This window comes from Platichthys flesus, chromosome 14 (assembly GCF_949316205.1).
Source record: "Platichthys flesus chromosome 14, fPlaFle2.1, whole genome shotgun sequence".
Classification (NCBI taxonomy): Eukaryota; Metazoa; Chordata; class Actinopteri; order Pleuronectiformes; family Pleuronectidae; genus Platichthys; species Platichthys flesus.
In genome coordinates, this window is record NC_084958.1 from 6611774 (window position 1) to 6630857 (window position 19084).

Consider the following 19084-nt stretch of genomic DNA (forward strand, 5'->3'; position numbering starts at 1 on the left):
TTTGTAAGACAAAGACAGAGACAGAAATAGAGTGTGTGTGTTTTTGCATGCATTAACGAGACAAGAGAGAGCTCCTTGAGGCAACCTGCGCATCTTTTATCACATCTTTAATTAATTGAAGCCCATAATAGAAGCTGCTGCAATTCCACTGAATAGACACAGCTGAATGGAAAACAGGCAGGGATGAGCAGTTACTCTTACGTTCCTTTTTTCTTTTTTGTCAATCCTCCCATGCCATTCCACAATCATCTGCATATACAACATATTTGCAGCAACTGTCAATCTCGGCTTTGATGATGACACATATTACCACAGAGAGAGACGGTCGGTTGTTGAAACTGTGATGAGTCATTGATGCTCACTTTTCATCTCCGCCTCTACCTTCTCTCCTCAGGTTTTGGTCTGTGGCGGTCTGCCGCGAAGCCACGATGGCCCCCCTGTGGTCCCCCAGACTTATCCTGCTCGTACTCGCCCTCGTCCCTCAAGCGTGTATGGCGTGCCCCCCCGGCTGTCGCTGCTACAGCCTCACAGTGGAGTGTGGATCTCTGGGGATCAAAGAAATCCCGCAGGGCGTCCCTTCGTTCACAGAGGTCAGTTGGCCGATCGACAATGAGCACTGGCTGTCAGTGCACTGCAGCTGACCCCCAGCTCCCTTCACATCAGTGATTTTTGTATCAGTTGACTTCCTCTTTGATCTGCTCTTATTAGCCTAAATTTTTTGTGTTTAATCAATTCGCCGTGACCCTCTTTGATGTAAGCCTGAGGGAGGAGCTGTGCCGTCGGCTGTGTAATTATTTATTCTTGCTCAGAAAATGACTCTCGCACATCCCTATGATCATCCGTTGAGAAGATGTTCAACATCACACCGTCTTTTCCTCTTGGGTACAGGCCCCCCAACATTACTGCAGCTTATGAATATTAATGGGTAGCATGTACCGCATAAATTGCTCCATTAACCTCATTCAGTAGGTCTATCTCTTCCATCATACTTTACCTGATGGCCAGTTTGCGCTTCTTTGAAAACATCACCAGTGAATGCACTTTAGTGATCAGGACACAGCTTTTCGTTGTGGACAAAAGACCGAAATCAATTCTTAGGTAGCTCCAATTTAAAAATAAAACATTTTGGTTTGGAGAAGTTGACAGGCTGTTTCTGCATGATTTGGCAAGATGACAGAACCACAGAAGAGGAATATGCTGCACAGATACATTTTTCAGTGCCATCATAACCACCATCAGCCCAGCACATGCACAGAGTTTATTGCTGCTAATGTTGCTGATAGTTAATGCATTTTTCTACCTCTGATAACCACACAGCCACGTTCACCTCCTTCCATAAAACAAACATCACATCCTTTCCTCCGTTTCCCTAATGCATTCAATTGGTGACTGCGCCTCTAATTTAATTCCCCATCCCTCCCCTGAAGACCATCTTCCTCCAGGACAACGCGATAGTGCAGATCCGTCTTCAGGACCTAACTCGTCTCGGCAGCCTCCATTACCTGTACCTCCAGAACAACAGCATCTCAGCACTTGAGCCCGGAGCCTTTCTTAGCCAGGGGCAGCTTCTGGAGCTGGCCCTCAACGGTAACCTCATCCACCTGGTCACCCCTGACATGTTCAGGGGTCTGGAGCACCTCCGGATCCTCTACCTTGCAGGCAACCAGATCACTCGAGTCCAGGACCAAACCTTCAGGGGACTGCAGGTTGGTGCATGAGAACTGAGATAAAGGGACAGAGGACCGGATGGCAAGAATTAATGCACATTTTTGGGTTAAGCATTTCAACATCTTAACCCTAATCCTTTTGGTAAAGCGAAAAAAAAGCTTAGATTTTGTGAGAAAAGCCAAAGCAATTCCAATATGGGACGGCTTTTTGTGGATTATATAGCATGACGTCTGCGACTGTAAATCCAATTCATGACAGCATGTCTGACTAATCCCTACAGTACAGACTGCAGTGTTTCCAAAGGGGGGGTGGGGTCAACATTGTGTCAACAGTACATTCTGTGGTACGCCCACGAGTCTGACCATCTCGAGAGGTAATAATAGCCTGCGGTTGGTCGGTTATCAATAGGTAAAAAAAATCAATTTAAAGCTGGTTACATCTAACTTTCTGTATCTTTCTCTTCTTACCCTCTGTCTTCCTCTGGCCTTGAGCTGCAGCAGCAGCTGGATGTACTAACTCACCACGAGACTCCACTTCTTGTATCTGTCATTTCCAATTAAATGTGGTCTACAGAAGTGTGTAATTGCGATCGCCACTGCAATGTCATGAAAACGCTGGACTGAGTTGGGAGGAATTGAGTCACTCCTCTCTTCATATTTGACATTTCTATTTCTCCTCTTTAACTTGTATCTTTTACATTTTCCCTCCTCTGCTGCTGTATCTTGCTACTATCTGCAGCGTCTGCAGGAACTCCACCTGCAGGAAAACAGCATTGAGCTGCTGGCAGAGCAAGCCCTGTCTGGCTTGTCATCTCTGGCTCTGCTGGACCTCAGCAGAAATCACCTCCGCACCCTGGGAGCATCGTCCCTCAAACCGCTTGTCAGCCTGCAGGTGCTGCGTGTCACAGGTAGGACGGAATTCCTGCAGCACATTATGTCTTATAGTAACATGGCATAATCCTCTAAGATTGAATTTAATGCTTCCACACCACAATTCTGAAGAACTGACAGTGCCCAAGACTGTCAGAGCACTGAATTTCTCACACAGCACACAGACTGATTTCCAGGAAAATTACCTGCACTCACACTTTTCTTTTACTTTTCAATAACTTTCACCCAAAAGTAGTCCTTGAATGAGAAAGAAAAGCCCCTCTGAAACATTTCTAAAGATTATATTGCAAAAACTGTCTTCCCTTGTTTGACTCCATTCTTCTCCTCCAGAGAATCCTTGGCGCTGTGATTGCGCTCTTGGTTGGCTAAGGACGTGGATCAGCGAAGACGGTCAGCGACTGCTGAGCTCTGCTGAGCAGCGTCAGCTCATGTGTTCGGAACCACCTCGCCTCTCCCACCTCAGCCTGGTGGAGGTGGCTCCCAACAGCCTGGTTTGCATCCCCCCTGTGGTTCAGCTGGAACCTAGTCATCTGACTGTGCGACTAGGGGAGAGTCTCAGAGTCTCCTGCCAGGCCTCAGGATACCCTCAGCCTCAGGTGACCTGGAAGAAAGCGTCCCATGGCAAGGCCCAGTTATCCCCTCGAGGACTGGTTCAAGAGCTGGGACCCAACGGTGAGCTCTTCAGGCCTGGAGCTGGAGGAGTGGTAACTGCCCTTCCCAGTGGTGGAGGGATTAAGGTGGGAGGTGTTGGTGGGATCCAGGGACTTGTGCGTGGAACTGAGGAGGGTGGAGAGAGGGACAGCTTTGACCCGGACATGGGCAGTGGCATGTTGTTTCTCAGCAATGTGACTGTATCTCATGCTGGACGCTATGAATGTGAGGCCTGGAACCCAGGTGGTGTAGCCAGAGTTACCTTTCACTTAGCTGTCAACATGTCCTCTTCTTCATATTCCACCCAGTTCTGGCCTCGTTTGAACTCACACTCCTTTGTTTCCTCTTCGTCTAATTCCTTCTATCAACCAGATGTTCTGGATGTGAGTCAAGAGCCGCTGTATGAGCAGGACAGCATGGATTTTAGCGCTTTGGGCCCTGCCACACAAACCGCCATTGCGATCGGCATCTCCCTGCTGGCACTCACTGCTGTTCTCCTCCTGATTATGATCTACACTCGCCACCAGCAGTTTCAGAAAGAGGAAGGGGGTTCCTACTGTACGAGTAAGGAGGAGAGCATCCTTTACGTGAACGACTACTCTGACGGACCCACAACCTTTGCCCAGCTGGAGGAGTACCGCGATGACCATGGCCATGAGATGTACGTCCTCAACCGAGCCAAGCCCGTTTTGGGGTCCACTTCATCCAGGTGTCCCATGATGAGCGGGTATGTTCAGCAGAAAGGGATGAAGGAGGCGCTGCTGGATCACGAAATGGTGCAAACACTTACCAGATCAGGAGGAATGGGGCTTCGCAGACACCCAGCAGACGGAGGCGAGGGGCCCCTGACAACGGACCCGGAGGAGCTCTTCCTCAGCCAGAGTCTCCTCTTCGGATCACAGGTTGCCTACGAGATTCACTGCTAAGGGGTTGTGATTGTGTTCTTACACAAAACAATACGTTGTTGGACTTAATTAAAGACAATGAAGGAAATATTGTGAAGTAATTGCTATGTGGTCTTCAACAGAGGGGAGAGGGTCAGTTAGTGGTTGCTTGGGGAAAACTAGATCACAATGAGCCTCTCAGAGATCCTCATCTCACGGATTGTACAAAATTAAGATGAGAGTGATGAACTGTGGAAACATAACAACTGAATAATCCCTTTCTGTCTCCACATCAACCCTTTAGAGATACATTTAGGTAGCTAACCTTATCAGAAATGGTTACGGATTCAAAACAGCCTTTCATATTTTGTATTTATGATTTATTTTAGGCTTTGTGTGTTCTGTGTGTGTTCTGTGTAAATATGATAATAGAGCAAATTTTCACTGTGAAGTGCAGTTGTTGTTTGGTGGACCCTGTTGCCAATTAGAATTTGACCTAAATGAATCTTACTGAAACTGCATAGTCATTATTCATATGAGTTAGCGGGCGACGGTGGGTGGATTCGTTTAACGAGGTTCATTTGGAATGCAGCTGCAGGTCTTTTTTAAACATTTTGTTTTTACCGTAGCATTGTTTTCCTTGATGTTAACGTTTCATCTTTTTTTCTACCTATTTGTCCAAACACTAGGAAATAACATGCCCATTGTCTGAACTGGAATCGCTGGTGGAATGAACTGCATTAGCATCAGTTTGTAACGACCATTTACATTTGTGTAATTATTGCAGGATCGGTCTTTTGGTTTCTACATAATAAAAATGTATTTTAAAAGATTCAACGTTTGATTTCTTACAAGGTCAAATGGCTGCTTTCACAGAGCTGTTTCGTTGAGCTTAATCAAACTGTGCTCTAAAAGTTTTTTCTTTCCTTTCTCTTCAACTCATGAGATGTAGCAGTGGGTTTCAGTCGATGCTTAGAAGTCAGTCTCTGAGAGGGTCATGGTTCACAAAGTCTTTATTGTTACTCTCTGCTGCTTCTGTGCAATTGTGCTCTCGGGTGAGCTTTCAGAGCTCCTGGTGGACTAAGGTAGGAGAGTACTTTTGAAATCAGTTTTGAAACATAAAATAATCTACACTTCAAACCAAGACCAAGAACTGTATTGATTCTTACTCAAAAGCAAATCAACATTCTTTCTTGAATTTCTCCTATTTCAGTTTTATTGTGGTTTGATTGTACAATTTAATTAGGATTAGAAATGAGGAACAGTTCCCCATCACGTTTTAATATTTGATTCATAATTATTGCAGTAAATTGGTATGATAGTTGTGTTAAACAGTGGCGCCAATAGAATTCTCAATTATAGCTCATCAAGGGCACTAAATCTACACAGGGGGGCCAATTAGATGTTCAACATCCATGCAAAACTTCAGTAATGTGCACATTTAAATCAGTACCAGTTTCATGTTGGCTTTGTAGCTTGGAGCAAGCAACTCATAATTGAATATGGTTAGACAATTAACAAATGTCATATTTATTGCCTGAAGTAATCAGATTTCAGTGGGGGCCAGTGACCCCCTGGCCCTGTGCCTTGATCCGCCCCTGGTGGTACACCAGAAAAGAATGGAATATTTACTGTCCCTATTTTGGTTGAATATCTAAACATATATATACCCCTGCAATTCATAGCAACACAGACAGCATGAATACAAATTGAGCCCGCTTCCTGGGGAGTGACAATTTGGAGAGATGTTTTTCTGTTTGCGATTATGAAAACTTTATGAAAATCTCAGATGACATTGTGTGCAGAGTCAACAACTGCAGCCTCTGCACTGACAGCTGAGCTAATACCAGGGACAAAAGTAGAACATTTTCACAAACAGTAGGAAAAAAAAAACCACACAGCACTGTTCGCAGCCCATCACAACACCTCCTTATCACAGCTGAAGATGGAAAATGCAGACGTTCTCACACAATGAAATGCGAAACATTCTTATTCCAGTTGTCCCATGAGGCAATCGATTTCTTTTGTGCCTACTGTGACAGAACTCTCAGGCTATCTCATTACATGTCCAGCGCAGCCCTGCTTTTACAATTGTTGTCATATCCTCATTGGATTTTGGTGAAGCAGACGTCGCTTCTTCCTCTCCCAGCAGGGAGACAAAAAGACAGAAACACGACAGAGAGGATGGTACGACAATCCTGCTGTAGATCCAAACATGGTAACTCCAAATGCACAAGGTTTGTTGAGACTGAAAGCTTGGCTCTCATTTATGGATGTGTTTTGTCCAACTCGTATATCATTTAATCTATGCCTAGTGTGAACAAATTGTTTGGGTTACAAAGTGTGCACCTCCTCTCCACTACAAATTAGTTTCACAAGATCTCCACCAGTAGACCTTCGGGAATGAGCTGTCGATTAGAGACCTACAAAACTGCCAGCCATTATGCAAAAGTAATACTTATGATAGCAGATAAAACGCAGCATATTCTAACCTTTTCGAAAATACGCTCTTTATGAGTTCTTTACTGTCAATTATCCAACCATTGTAGGATGCAAAAAGAATCTGGAAACCACATTTCATGAGCTGTTTCTGAAATCAGAATAGATTTTAAAGGCTTGTCAGGGATATTACTCTTTTGCTCTTGGGTTTTAAAACAATTCAGTGACAGGCAAGAAGTGTCGTCAATATAAGAATGTGAACTAAGAATAAGAAGAAATAAGAAGCAAGGAAATGTAACACAAAGTCAGCAGCACTGTAGAGTTTTTTACTGCAAGGTGTTTTTTATCAGATTTCCATTTTTAAACCCAAAGGCAGGCTGTAGCCCCATCGATCAATATGTGAGGACGCAGCAAAGAATGAGAGCTGATGTTTTCATACTGATGGTGCTCTGTATCTACTCACCTTCTTTCTTTCCAGGATCTGTTGTCATCTCTCTTTGAACTTGGTTCGATACAAGGGAATGAATTTTTGTATGAGGTCAAATATAAAATATCTGAGACTGAATAATTCATGCATTTCTACCTGGCCTCTTCACTGGCTATTCATAAAAGACAGGCTTGTACAAAATTCAGTCTAATGTTCAATGGCTCTTGCTTTGTGCAAAGACCGGTCCTCGACATTTTATTTTTGGAGCTATGATGCTATGCTGAGGGGTGTTGAAATCATATTAGGCTCTTCAAGGTATCCATTCATATTAAAAAGTGTAATAAATATCAAATGTATTCCAGGGCAGAAAGCAAATGAATGGAATAAGTGCAGCTGCAGAAAGTGTAGAAAAAGAAAGACAAGGAAACAGCAATCAACATCTTTTTGTGGTATAGTCTCACAGTAATAATATGTTTCTCAAGGAGCTGGGTCATTATAATCCCCATTAAAATGTACAGTTTCCCTTAAATGTAGAGTTTCATCCACAAAGGCATGAATGATCGGCATGCAATTGCTCACCCTGCATTACAGGACTAAAAGCCGTTTCAAGTCAAAAAAAAAATATTTTTTAAGCTAACAATGAGTCTGTCAAACAGACAGCCGATAGGAGCACCTTGTTCTTTTCTCCCTCTCAGAAAGCCTACAGGGCTGGCAGAGCCCCGTGGAGAGAGAGAAAAGACGTCAATGAATCATGCTGAACTGCGTGTCTTGCTGACATCTGCAGAGCATTTCCATCCTCCTCGGTTGTGCTTTCTCTTCTAATGGCTCTGAGTCCTTCCAAAGTAATTGGTCACCTGAGGAAAAGATTGTTTGGAAGTGAGAGCAAAAACATATTTTTCTGAATTTAACAATGCAATGCGTGTTCAATAACACAATTGTACCACCTGTAAGAGGAGAAGCAGGCGATTTTGGAGGAGTGAGAAGAGCCAACCCTCACTGGTTGAATCCGGAGAAAATATGTTGTGGAAGTATACGGATACTGTTTCTAAGCTGTAGCAAAACAAAACTTATAATATTAAACAGCATTAAAGAAACCACATGCAGAACAGAAGAGATTTAGCTTAAATGTGTATATAAACAAACAAAGAAGGTAACATTATCAAGCATTTCCAGTCATTACTAATAAAATAATAAAATAATTCAACTGTGCTAGCAAACTTGTGTATTTAGGTCTGTAATAATGTTATATGTGATACATACAAAGGACGAATAATAAGAAACCAAAAACATTGTGAATAATGTCCGTTGGGAAATGACTCTTACTGGACATGTTGCTTGCTAACTAAGTTGCTGCGATTTTCAACCTTCCAGCTCTCAACCATGGTGAGAGTTGCCATCAGGAAAACCAGAACAAATACTGGCTAACCCCAACAATACTGCTCAGTATACACTGTTGGAAACCATTAATGCAGTTTTTAGGCATTAGCATTTCTTTGTCAACTTCGCCCTTCTGACCTTCTTCACTTTGATTGATGCTCAGCTTCCAACTCGACAGGGAAATTACCTTGTGGAGAATACACAGCCGTTACACCGCTGATGGTAGACGATGCACTCACCTTAATGTTGCTGCTGGTTTCTCATCTGCAGTCCCAATCAATCTTTTTCAAAACTCTGCACAGCGGTGAGGGTAAACTGCTGGCTCACCTTTCCATGTGGATCCTGAATTGTCACTATCCATTTGCCTGATTCACCGTCTCTGGCACTGTAAGATGGTATCAAGCCACAATCATTTCAAATGAACACGTAGGACCTGACAGGTGGTGATGATAAACGGGATGAGTTTAGTTAACGGGGCTGTGTTGGTTTGTCAGAAAGAAAAAAACCTGGTAACAATTGCGCAGTATATGTCAAATATTGGATGTGGGGTTGAAGCCTGAAATTGGATGCAGTTATATTGTTTCCTACCCGACAGCATTATAATCAGTAGACTGTTGACATAGTATTTGTGAAACCTGTGTGTGTTGTTAAGACATAGATGTAATGTGCAGCATGTGTCCTGTATCCTTCACCGTCCCGCTGGCTGCTCCTCCCCATCGTCCCTCAGCAGGTGAAAGTCACATGTCAGCGTCTGCATGATTTTGTAAACCTCGTCAGCACTTCACTGCTAAGTACAGAGCAGATGAACACTGAACAGTGCCGCTGATTTCCTCTTCCTCTACTCATTTTGAATTGCCTATTTTGCCTTCATGATTGATCACTGACATTTCTGAGTTCATCTGCTTCTAATGTAATTTGAAAAAGTTTGATAAGACTACAAGAATGGTCCCTTTTTGCAAAGTATCATGTAATCCTTCAATAGAGGGATTTGCATTAAAATCAGAAAAAATGGACAAGACAGCAGCAGCAAGCCTTGCATATAAAAAAAGTCTTCATGTAATAAACCATTGTACATCCATTCCAGTTGTTGAGATGGCCCACCCAATTACATACAATTAATTTGATATGTAGGCTCTCGTAATAATTTGGGAGTAAAATGTTTTAAAGATTTAAAACAGTGTTGGAACCAGAATCAGAATCAGAATTCTTTTAATTGCCAAGTATATTTACATATACAGGAAATTGCCTTGGTGTGGTTGGTGCATTGGATATAAAACAACAATCGGACATAAAACAACAATATTTTCAGTAAGGGTTGGTGCTGGGTTCTGTAAAGTGGTAATGCATATAGAGACAAACCCAGATACAATGACAACCTTACTGTGCAGTTCATACTAAAATACTAAATCTTTTGGCTCAACAAATTCAAAAGAACCCATGTGTCGTACGAAGGGCAATCTGGTTCGATTTTCTGTGACACCCTGACTTTTCCTCTTGCACCAGCTGGTTCTAAGAGAAATGCCTCTTAGGATCCTCTCAAAAAATCTGAAGGTCATCAAAGCACGTTAGCACGCTGACATTAGCGTTTAGCTATTTAGCTAGAAAGGCTACACCAAAGTATGGACTTGCAGTCTTGTTAGTACAAGATTATAAATGTTGTCCTATCCCTAATGCAAAACAGAAGGAGGTAGATCAACCTCAAATAATATACGTAGTACAATTGAATGTTCTATAATGATACAACAGAGTGCTTCACTGTATTGCTGTAGCAAGAAAGGGAAATAGGAGCAGAACAGAAATTGCACTGACCCAGAAAACATTAGGCCCCTGCTGCGCCCGGGCTGGACTCATGATAAGTCAGCACTTAAAATTACTCTGTGTTTTTGTTCTTCTTTTGAATGTGACATTAAACCCATACTTTGGAGGCATCATCAGCCTCTAAATTGCTAAACTCAACTGAATATTCCCTTATGCACTCAGAGTAGGTAAAAAAACAGCATTAAATTGCACAGTGTCAATGGTGCCATGGAAGCATGAAATAGATATTGATCCCTGTGTGCGATTCTTATTTTTTCAGCATTTGGTCTCTTGCATGGGTTGTTGATGGAGTCATACAAACAGCCGAGCAGCTTACAAGAATCCACCTTTATTCTCTTAGATTTTTAGAGAACTACAGTTTAAAAGCACAAGAATTGTCCCATTAAGTCATTGTTAACTAGATATTAATTTATTGAAGAGTTGTAAGGTAATGATATTGTAAGGTAAGTTTGTAAAATAGATAACAATTCACATTGTATATTTTTATAAATATTGTATGTTAGCAGGACAGGAGTATTTGTTTTATATGCAATAACTTACATCAAGGATTAATGTAAATTTAAAAAAAAATTGAAATCTAAAATGATCAGTTAGGGCCTTGATGGTAATTGTATCAAATTGTCAATGTCATATTCTGTGGCCTAGAGAAAAAAATTACGATCTTTAATATTTATAAAGTGCAATGATAGGCTTAACAGATAATTGATTGCTCTCATTCAAGGATACTTTCAAGGGTAAACACTTCTGTATCTGAATATGGAAGACAGCTGTGCACTAGTGTTATAGTTTTCAGATTTCAAGGTGTCTTCCAAAAACACTGTGAGAGACAACAACTCATTTGAAAATGTTTTCCATTTTATCCAAACATTTGCATTTCTACTTGTATATCGTATGTCTGCTAGAAAAAGAAATACGCCTAAAGCTTTCTCCTTTTCTGAGAATCTAGAGATATGTAGTGACAAACGCACCAGGCTTCTGTTCATGTTCAGTGCCCATTGTTATCAGTGAACCTTTTCTGCAGATGATGAGACCGAAATGCTTCTTGACCCAGTTGGACCACATTGCAGGAATGCGGCTCCTTGCAGTGACATTTAAAATCACAATCCTCAGTGTGGAAGGAGCTGAACCCTGACGTGGCCCCATCAGTAAATGTTTAAAAGAGTATGTTTTCCTCTGGCATTTTCCATGACTGTTTCAATAGCGAGACAATTATTCTGCTACTATTAAAGAAATCCCGCTCAAACTGAAGTATATGTCAGAAGAGCCTAAATTGAATGTCTATTATAATTATATATATAACATATATACAATCGTAGCTTTAACATGAACCCTCCTCCAATAATCAGACGTCTGTGAATTTTAGAAATAGTTATGACATTTAAAGACTGAACAAATATTGAGTGTTACCCTTTACTCTAACAATGCTAGTGACAAAAGTGAAATATTTCCAATTAAAGTGACATTAAAACTTCCTCATTTGAAAATGCAAACTCTCTGTTTTTAATGGCATGAGCGGCTGAGAACATCTTGACATCCTTCTAAAAGATTGTACATTACCACTGAGTGTTACCACTGAGTCTCTTTAAGTGTTTTTTTGTCATGTCCTGTTAACAAGTTTAGCATTTGCAGGGTGTTCTGTGGTATCCATCAGGGATTAATCTTAAGTCCTCTTTAACTGCCAGTTTTTTTCTACGTTCCATCCAAACAAAGTAGTAGGGCTAAATAAAAAAAGAGTTAGAGAATGATATTGTAATATATAAGAATAAAGTAGCAATTTAATGAGGACTAAATAACATATATATCCAGAAACTACGAAACCCCTTTGAAGATAAAATCATAGTAGTCTTACACAACAAGCCATTTCAATTTCCTCTTCCACAAAAGAGACAATTTACTCCAATTCTTGAGGTTCATCCTTTGGAATAGACTCAGTTTCTCGTTCAATCTTTTCAAAGTCCTGATACTTGTGAGTTTTTTGGAGCTGACGTGCTAAAAGATTTAGTATTTTTACTTAAGTAAAACTCAACAACATGCTCCACATTCCTCATTTAAACACAGATAAGAGGCTGAGATAATAGGTCTTATCATGACTCCAAGCTCTGAGCTCTGAGAAAGAGTTTGGAGGTCTTTGGTTGGACCGTTACCTGCTGTGTTTCCTTGTGTTTAGATTTGTGTTCATACTGCGTTGTGTGTTTCCTATTTTATTTTGAAATTTGGCCCATTGTGTGCCTGTAGCTTTAGCTCCTGCCTTTGTCCTGTTTCCTTCCCTTGTGATTGTCTGCAGCTGTTTCACCTGTGTTCAATCAACCTCCCCTGTGTGGATAAGTCTCTGTGCTTGTCGTTATCATTCAGTCATCACTGTCATGTTTCCAGTGTCTTCTTGTTCGAACTTCCAAGTGTTTCTAAAAAATATTTAGTTTTTTGACTCTTTCCTGAATTAAATGATCCTTTTTGATAATTTTGCTTTTGAATTTTGGGTCTACCAGCACACATCAACTCTGATATCCCTCCTCTAAAATGACATGGGACCTAAAATAATGACTTTAATCACCAACATGTGCTTTTGTGTAAAAACTCTTGTTCTTAAGTTTATGTGCTCTAGAATCAGTTTTGATAGGATGGGTCAATGAACTGTAACCACATCAGCACTGTTGTTTGTTCCTACACGCTAACAGAGTGGTTATCATTTTGAACACGAGGCTGAATGTCTCATCATTTTAACAAAGCAGTAATTTCTACGCAGCTCACAATTCTTATATGAGAACAGATTTTTTCATGAAAACCACCATCTTTACCCTCAACCAAGCCTTCATCATTCCATTTGAAACAGATTTGAAAGGCCCTGTGAAACCATGTCCTCCTGCAGATTGGAGCTTAAGATCAGAAGATGCTTTTATTCATCGCTCCTCTGGCCATGGATCAACAACGTACTTGTCCTTTTCAGACAGTCGCCAGTGTCTTCAGTTTTATTGGTCCTCTATGAAGCCACTTATCTCTGTCTCAAGGTTCTCTTCTGTCTGCTCATAGCTGTAAGAAAAATAGATATGATTATGGATATAACCCTTTAATTCGGTATGAAAGTCTGAACACTGGGAACACAAAACTATGATGCATGTCCATCTTCCATGGAAGCCTTTACATTTCAAGGCAAATATTATATTACAATGTAAGAATGTTTAATGTTCATGTACATAGATTTAAAAATGAAAGGATATGAAGAAGTACAGTTAATATAGTAGGTTTGATTTGAAGTGAGAATCACTAGGAGAAATAACAATTCATTAACGAGGCAGCTCAGACGTCGAAAGCATATGTCGAGCAATATTTATCTTATGGGCATCACATTCAAAACTGCTGTACTTTGTGTTGGTTGCTTAGCAGACTTCGGAAATGGCCAACATGCAATGTATGAACACATTTAAAAGGCTCTGCACACGACGTACAAACATTAAAAAGTGAGTATACTGTAAATCTGTTTAAGGTGGGCTCACAAATGATGAGGAGTAATTCTGAAGTATCTCTACATTACCACAGGCCAAGTACACGTGCATGTTTAGAACGGGCAGTGCACCAGTGTTTATAATATGCAGTTTGTTGTTTCAGGTAATTCAGTAATACTGCTACGGTAAAGGCTTTATACTAGTTTGTGGACAGACTGCACCATCCTCTGAATAGCAACAGATCTCAGCCTCTCTTGTTTCCTGTGGTCCGTAACATTGTTGTTTTCATTAAGCAGCATCCTGATGCTCCAGTCAAATCAGGTCTGGAGGAACAAGAGTAGTGAAGTATTTAATGGGGTCTCTGCATGAGCCAGGCTTGGCCTTCAGAGCGATGGACCTGGGGCATAGAGGAGTCGCTCATCCTTCAGCCCAGGCCTCCGTGATGCCTTATTATCTGCAGCAGCTGCGTACAAGGTGAGTACAAATGTATTGATTGTCACTGCCCATAAATGGCAAGACTCCGGGGTTTGTGTGAATGCACGTAGAAGCAGGAGTTGGAATGTTTTTCAAACTGAGCGAAAATAGACGAACAATCCTGGGATGTCTAAATTCTGCGTTTGTCTCTGTGGAGCTCCGTGGTGACTAGCAACTGCCTCCTGCTTTTTTTTCACTTTTTTAAAAACAGAATATTTGTATGGTCTGACCAGGATGGAAGGAATATATATTTTGTGCATGAAGTGAAGCACACACCAGCAGTACATAACGGAAAGGACGTATTTCACATAGGGTTGACCTCCATCTAGTGGCTAAACTGATTCCGCTTGAAACGCATTAGGATTAACGACCTGTGACACACAAGACAATGGGGGAGCTCAACTAACACCAGAGGGCCAAAGAGAGGAAAGCTGAATAAAATATATTCCAAATATTCTTTAAAAAGGGAAATTAGGGGGGAAACTTTCTTAATCAAATCCTTGTATGCAACCTTCTAGTAATTTTTATAGGCTTTCTTGAAATTATCTGGTCATGTCACCTTTATTCAACCTTCTCCATAAAACACTGGTAAAAACTACATATATTTACCAATATAAAACATGTATAAATTATCATTTGTTTTCTATTTTTAAGGTGACAAAAGATAATGAAGAAAATTACTGTTAACGCTCTTTCCCTCTCCTCCCCCTCTCCCAATCAATCCTTCCTCTCTCCCCTATTCTCCACCCATCTTTCCTCTCCTCCCCATGTTTCTCTGCTCACCCCAACCATTCGAGGCAGATGGCCGCCCACGTTGAGTCTGGTTCTTCTACTTGAAATGATTTTTTTTCTCTGCACATTCACCAAGGTGATTGCTCATTGTTAGGTTTCTCTATGATTTAACATCTTGACCTTATACGTAAAGTGCTTAGAAATCATGTATATATTGTGATCGGGCGCAATACAAATAAAATTGAATTGATGAAAGAATGCAATAGGACATTTTGAAAGACTTCATATGCAGGTGCTGAATGATGTAGTGTGTGACTGGAACCCATATTGCCCTCACTTAATTGTAAAGAGAGCTATAACTATATATGTAAGACTGCACTGGGAAAAGCAGCAGACACAATTAAGTATTAAACAATACTTAAGACTGATGCTACAGTGCTAAAATAAGGTTAATGTAAGTTAAGAACACATACAAAGGAGCAACTTACGGTGGCATTTAAAACAGTCTTCATTTCTTTTAGATATATATTTCTCAAGTTAAACTTCTTTTGCAGATTAGATAACTGCACAGAGTAGAACAGTCTTGGACTGTGTTTATCTAGCGATTTAGTATTATCAACAACTGAAACATTCACACAGAGAATCAGAGAATCAGAATCAGAATCAGAGAATCAGAAAGAATTTATTGCCAAGTAGGTTTACACCTACCAGGAATTTGCTCTGGTAATTGGTGCATACAATGAACACAGAAACATAAAAACAAAATAAATACAAAACACATAAGAAAAGCAATAAAAAAAACAGTATATATTTACTCACTATTTAATTCTTATTAACTCACTTTTTCTAATATTTATACAAAGTAACATTTATTTAGACATAAACATATCTAAATAAAAATACATAAAAGATAAGATGTAAAAAGTGAAATGCAAAACAGTGAACAGTGTCAGATTGCAATATGAAATGTAATGCAGTATAATATAATATAATATAATGTGTTAACAAGCGCTACTATACAGAGCATTTTTTTTCATCACACACCATTCCTACACTGCACAAGAGTTCAGGGTCCTGCCCAAGGACACTTGGAATGCATACCAGAGGAGCTGAGGATCGAACTCCAGACAACCCACTCTATCTACCGAGCCACAGCCACCACCGTCTCTCATTTGTACAGAGAGGAAGTCTGCCCAGATTAGAGTTATGAAAACATTTATAAAGATAGCATAGTTCATTTCATTGGCAGTAAGCACCTGACAATGCAGAACAGCTTACTGTGGTTTCAAAGAACAATTGTGGTGATTCAAAGCCAATATCAAATAAAAAATGGTGAACTCGTCATTTCCTTAACGCCAGCAGCAGCAGCAGCAGCCGCACTGACCAGATGATAAAGGGTCTTGAAAAGCGAGGACAATTCTTTGTGTTCCCCTTTTTCACTGAGCACAGTCGGTTTGGCTCACAGATGCGCAGTTCAGGGTTGTTGGTGACTTCTGCTTGTGACTCTGTGGAGATCTGAGCCACTGCACAATAACCTCATCTTCTTCCCATTAAATATCATGTTAATGGCCTTATATAGAGAGAAACCCTTTAATAAAAGCTCAACATGTCTTATATACACTATAGATACCAGAATTCACAGCCACAAAAATACTTGAAACATGGTTCTCAGCCAACAGACACTGAGCAATTAATGATCTATTAATATTTGAAGATATTTTCTTCTGAATTTGCATTCTTCTTTGTCCCATAATAAAACAAACTGCTCTTTCATTTCAGTCACGGATACGACTAAGCATTCCAAGCTCTGGTTGGTTAAACAGCTGCTTTGGTATTCTCATTACTGTTCAGTCTACAAATCTTACACATCCTCTGAGGATCCATGCAACAACGGACAGTCCAAGCATGAAATGTAAAGCTGTTTCCTTCAGTTAATTTGTGAGCCTCTTCTAATGCATTCACTTTATTTATTTGCTCACTTCTGTTTCAATCTCATAATAAGATCTCATCGCCGCGCTCATGTCATCAGCATTCGCCCAAACTACTTTACTGTCAAGCAGACTGTATCCGAGCAGAAACATTAATTAGCCATTTCATTTTTGTCAGGACATAAACTGTAATTTGTGGAAACAAAAACTGATGATGTACTGTTTACGGTCATGACGACTATTCAGTCACCCTGGACTTAGTTCTCTTCAACAGTTTGAAGAAGCTGTCTAATAATGTAAGGGTTTCATTGTTTCTTGATCATCATGCTTGGTGTTAACCGCTGATGTAATTAATAACTAGAATTCTTAGATGTGTGAACTTGTCAGGGCTGTGGTCGGGAGTTTAGTTTAGCCTGGATGAGTAAACACTCAAAAAAGGCCAGAAAGTCTTGTGATCATGTCACATATTAGGGTTATTGATGAATTATAGTTTCAGCGGACTTGACTTTAAATTCAATTATTTTAATGTAAAATATTCCAAGTAATGTTCCCTGAAAGAGAAATTACTTATCTCTGAGCTTTTATGTTTCCCCAGCTCTACATTCAATTTAGCAACTAGCCCGTAAAACATAATCAACCATTTAGCAACAGAAATTTCCCTCAACAGATAAATGTAGACTGAAAATTGTCATGAATAAAGATGAAATCTTGAGAATAAAGACAAACTAAATGAGAGGTAGATATCTTTAAAGTTGAAATGTCCAGTGTAAAATAAACTCTGTCTATTCCACTTAGAGTTGGAGTGATTGACAGCTTTGTGAGATGGCTTCTCTTTTAGAACAGAAACTGTGAGGAGCCACAACCTCTTCTACGTCCTAATACTGATCAAGGACCAAACTGTTTTTAAGTGCTAAAACAGGAAGCATGTCCTTGCTACTAAAAGTGAATCTACATAAGTCATAGACACATTTGCTAGTGATTGTCTATGGATCTTGAAAGCTTTACTTTATCTGGAAATTTCTATCTATTCTCAAGATTTGTACTTTATTTTTCATGTGCGAATAATAAAAAAAGCACCTCCAGATTTAGTTTTTCTCAAGTCAGGCTCTATTACCCTGTAGTCCAGTCATCACCGCTATTGAATATGCTAATGTTGCTTCACATCTGCTGTATAGGTGGTTATCTTACAATTACTGTGAAACTAAAAGGTGATACTATGTCGTTGTTTTTTGTTGCCCTCAGGTGACCAACATTTCAAGCAAAACACTTTTTACACCAGGCTGTTAGGTAATTTGTGACTAAGGCCTTTGCCATCAATTCAATTTAGTTATATTTGTACAGTGCCACTTTAAAAGATGCATATTTCAAGGCACTTTGCAAGTTTTCAGGTTGAGACCCTAAAATTATAGAAAAACAAAACTGTTCCTACGAGAGAAAGCACTTTTGCTAATGTGGAGAGAAAAAACCTTGACGCATGAAATTGCAAATATGTTGGTGGCAAACTGTGACATACCAGACTATTCACATCAAATGAGATGCGATTTAGCAAATAAATTGGGACAGAAGAAAGTTTGGCCTCTGGAAAGGAAATTTACATGAAGCAATAATGTTCTGGTCTTTTAACTCAATAAAAACAAAATAAGATGAAGTACCTTGGTACACACAATTTGTATAAAGAGAGGAGAACTTCGTTCAGGAGCTTGAACTGTGTCACAGGCACGTATCAGGATGTTTTTTTCACCTATCTCTTGACGCTAGCCTCAAGTCGACTACATCACATGCTTTTAAAGACAAAAATAACTTTAAAAGTATTTGTTGATACATTAAATATATCAACAAATAAACTTCAAATATGACTACACAGAGGAGGCCATTGTTCTTCCTCTACTAATTCTAGTGTGGTGAAATGTGGCATTGTCAACAATACATATTCTGATTGCTTAGATATGTACGTGTCTGAAGTGATACTTCGGAAAAATCTACCTTGATCCGAAACTATAAAAGTTGCTCACTTGTAAAGGCCTAAATACATGTTTTAATACCTTTTTAATATAATGGATGACTAATAGCATGCCTGAAACAGATGTCTAGAGGCAGGAATGCAATAGGGTTCTTTATGTTTTCTGCTAAGAGTGGCCGTCTTGTCTCTGGCATTGCAAGATGAACCTTGAGTCAGTCTCTTTTCTTAAGAAGATAACATTTCATATATATATATATATATATATATATATATATTTATATATATGAAATGTTTCTATGGTACTTCAAGGTCTTTGGTTTGACTGTTCACATTCATGTTGAACCAAGAATCTTCTCTGTTGTAATAAACTCATATATTCAAGTAAAGACAACTTAG

The 19084-nt window shown here is 39.9% G+C and overlaps 1 protein-coding gene across 1 annotated transcript; it reads left to right on the forward strand.

The window, feature by feature from the left end:
* Positions 1-403: 403 nt before the first annotated feature.
* On the forward strand, positions 404-4882 carry lrrc24 (leucine rich repeat containing 24). The gene is made up of 4 exons (XM_062404780.1): positions 404-590; positions 1428-1706; positions 2407-2575; positions 2889-4882. Exons 1-4 carry the CDS (start codon positions 429-431, stop codon positions 4133-4135), a joined length of 1857 nt encoding a protein of 618 aa, XP_062260764.1. The 5' UTR covers positions 404-428; the 3' UTR covers positions 4136-4882.
* Positions 4883-19084: the final 14202 nt, after the last annotated feature.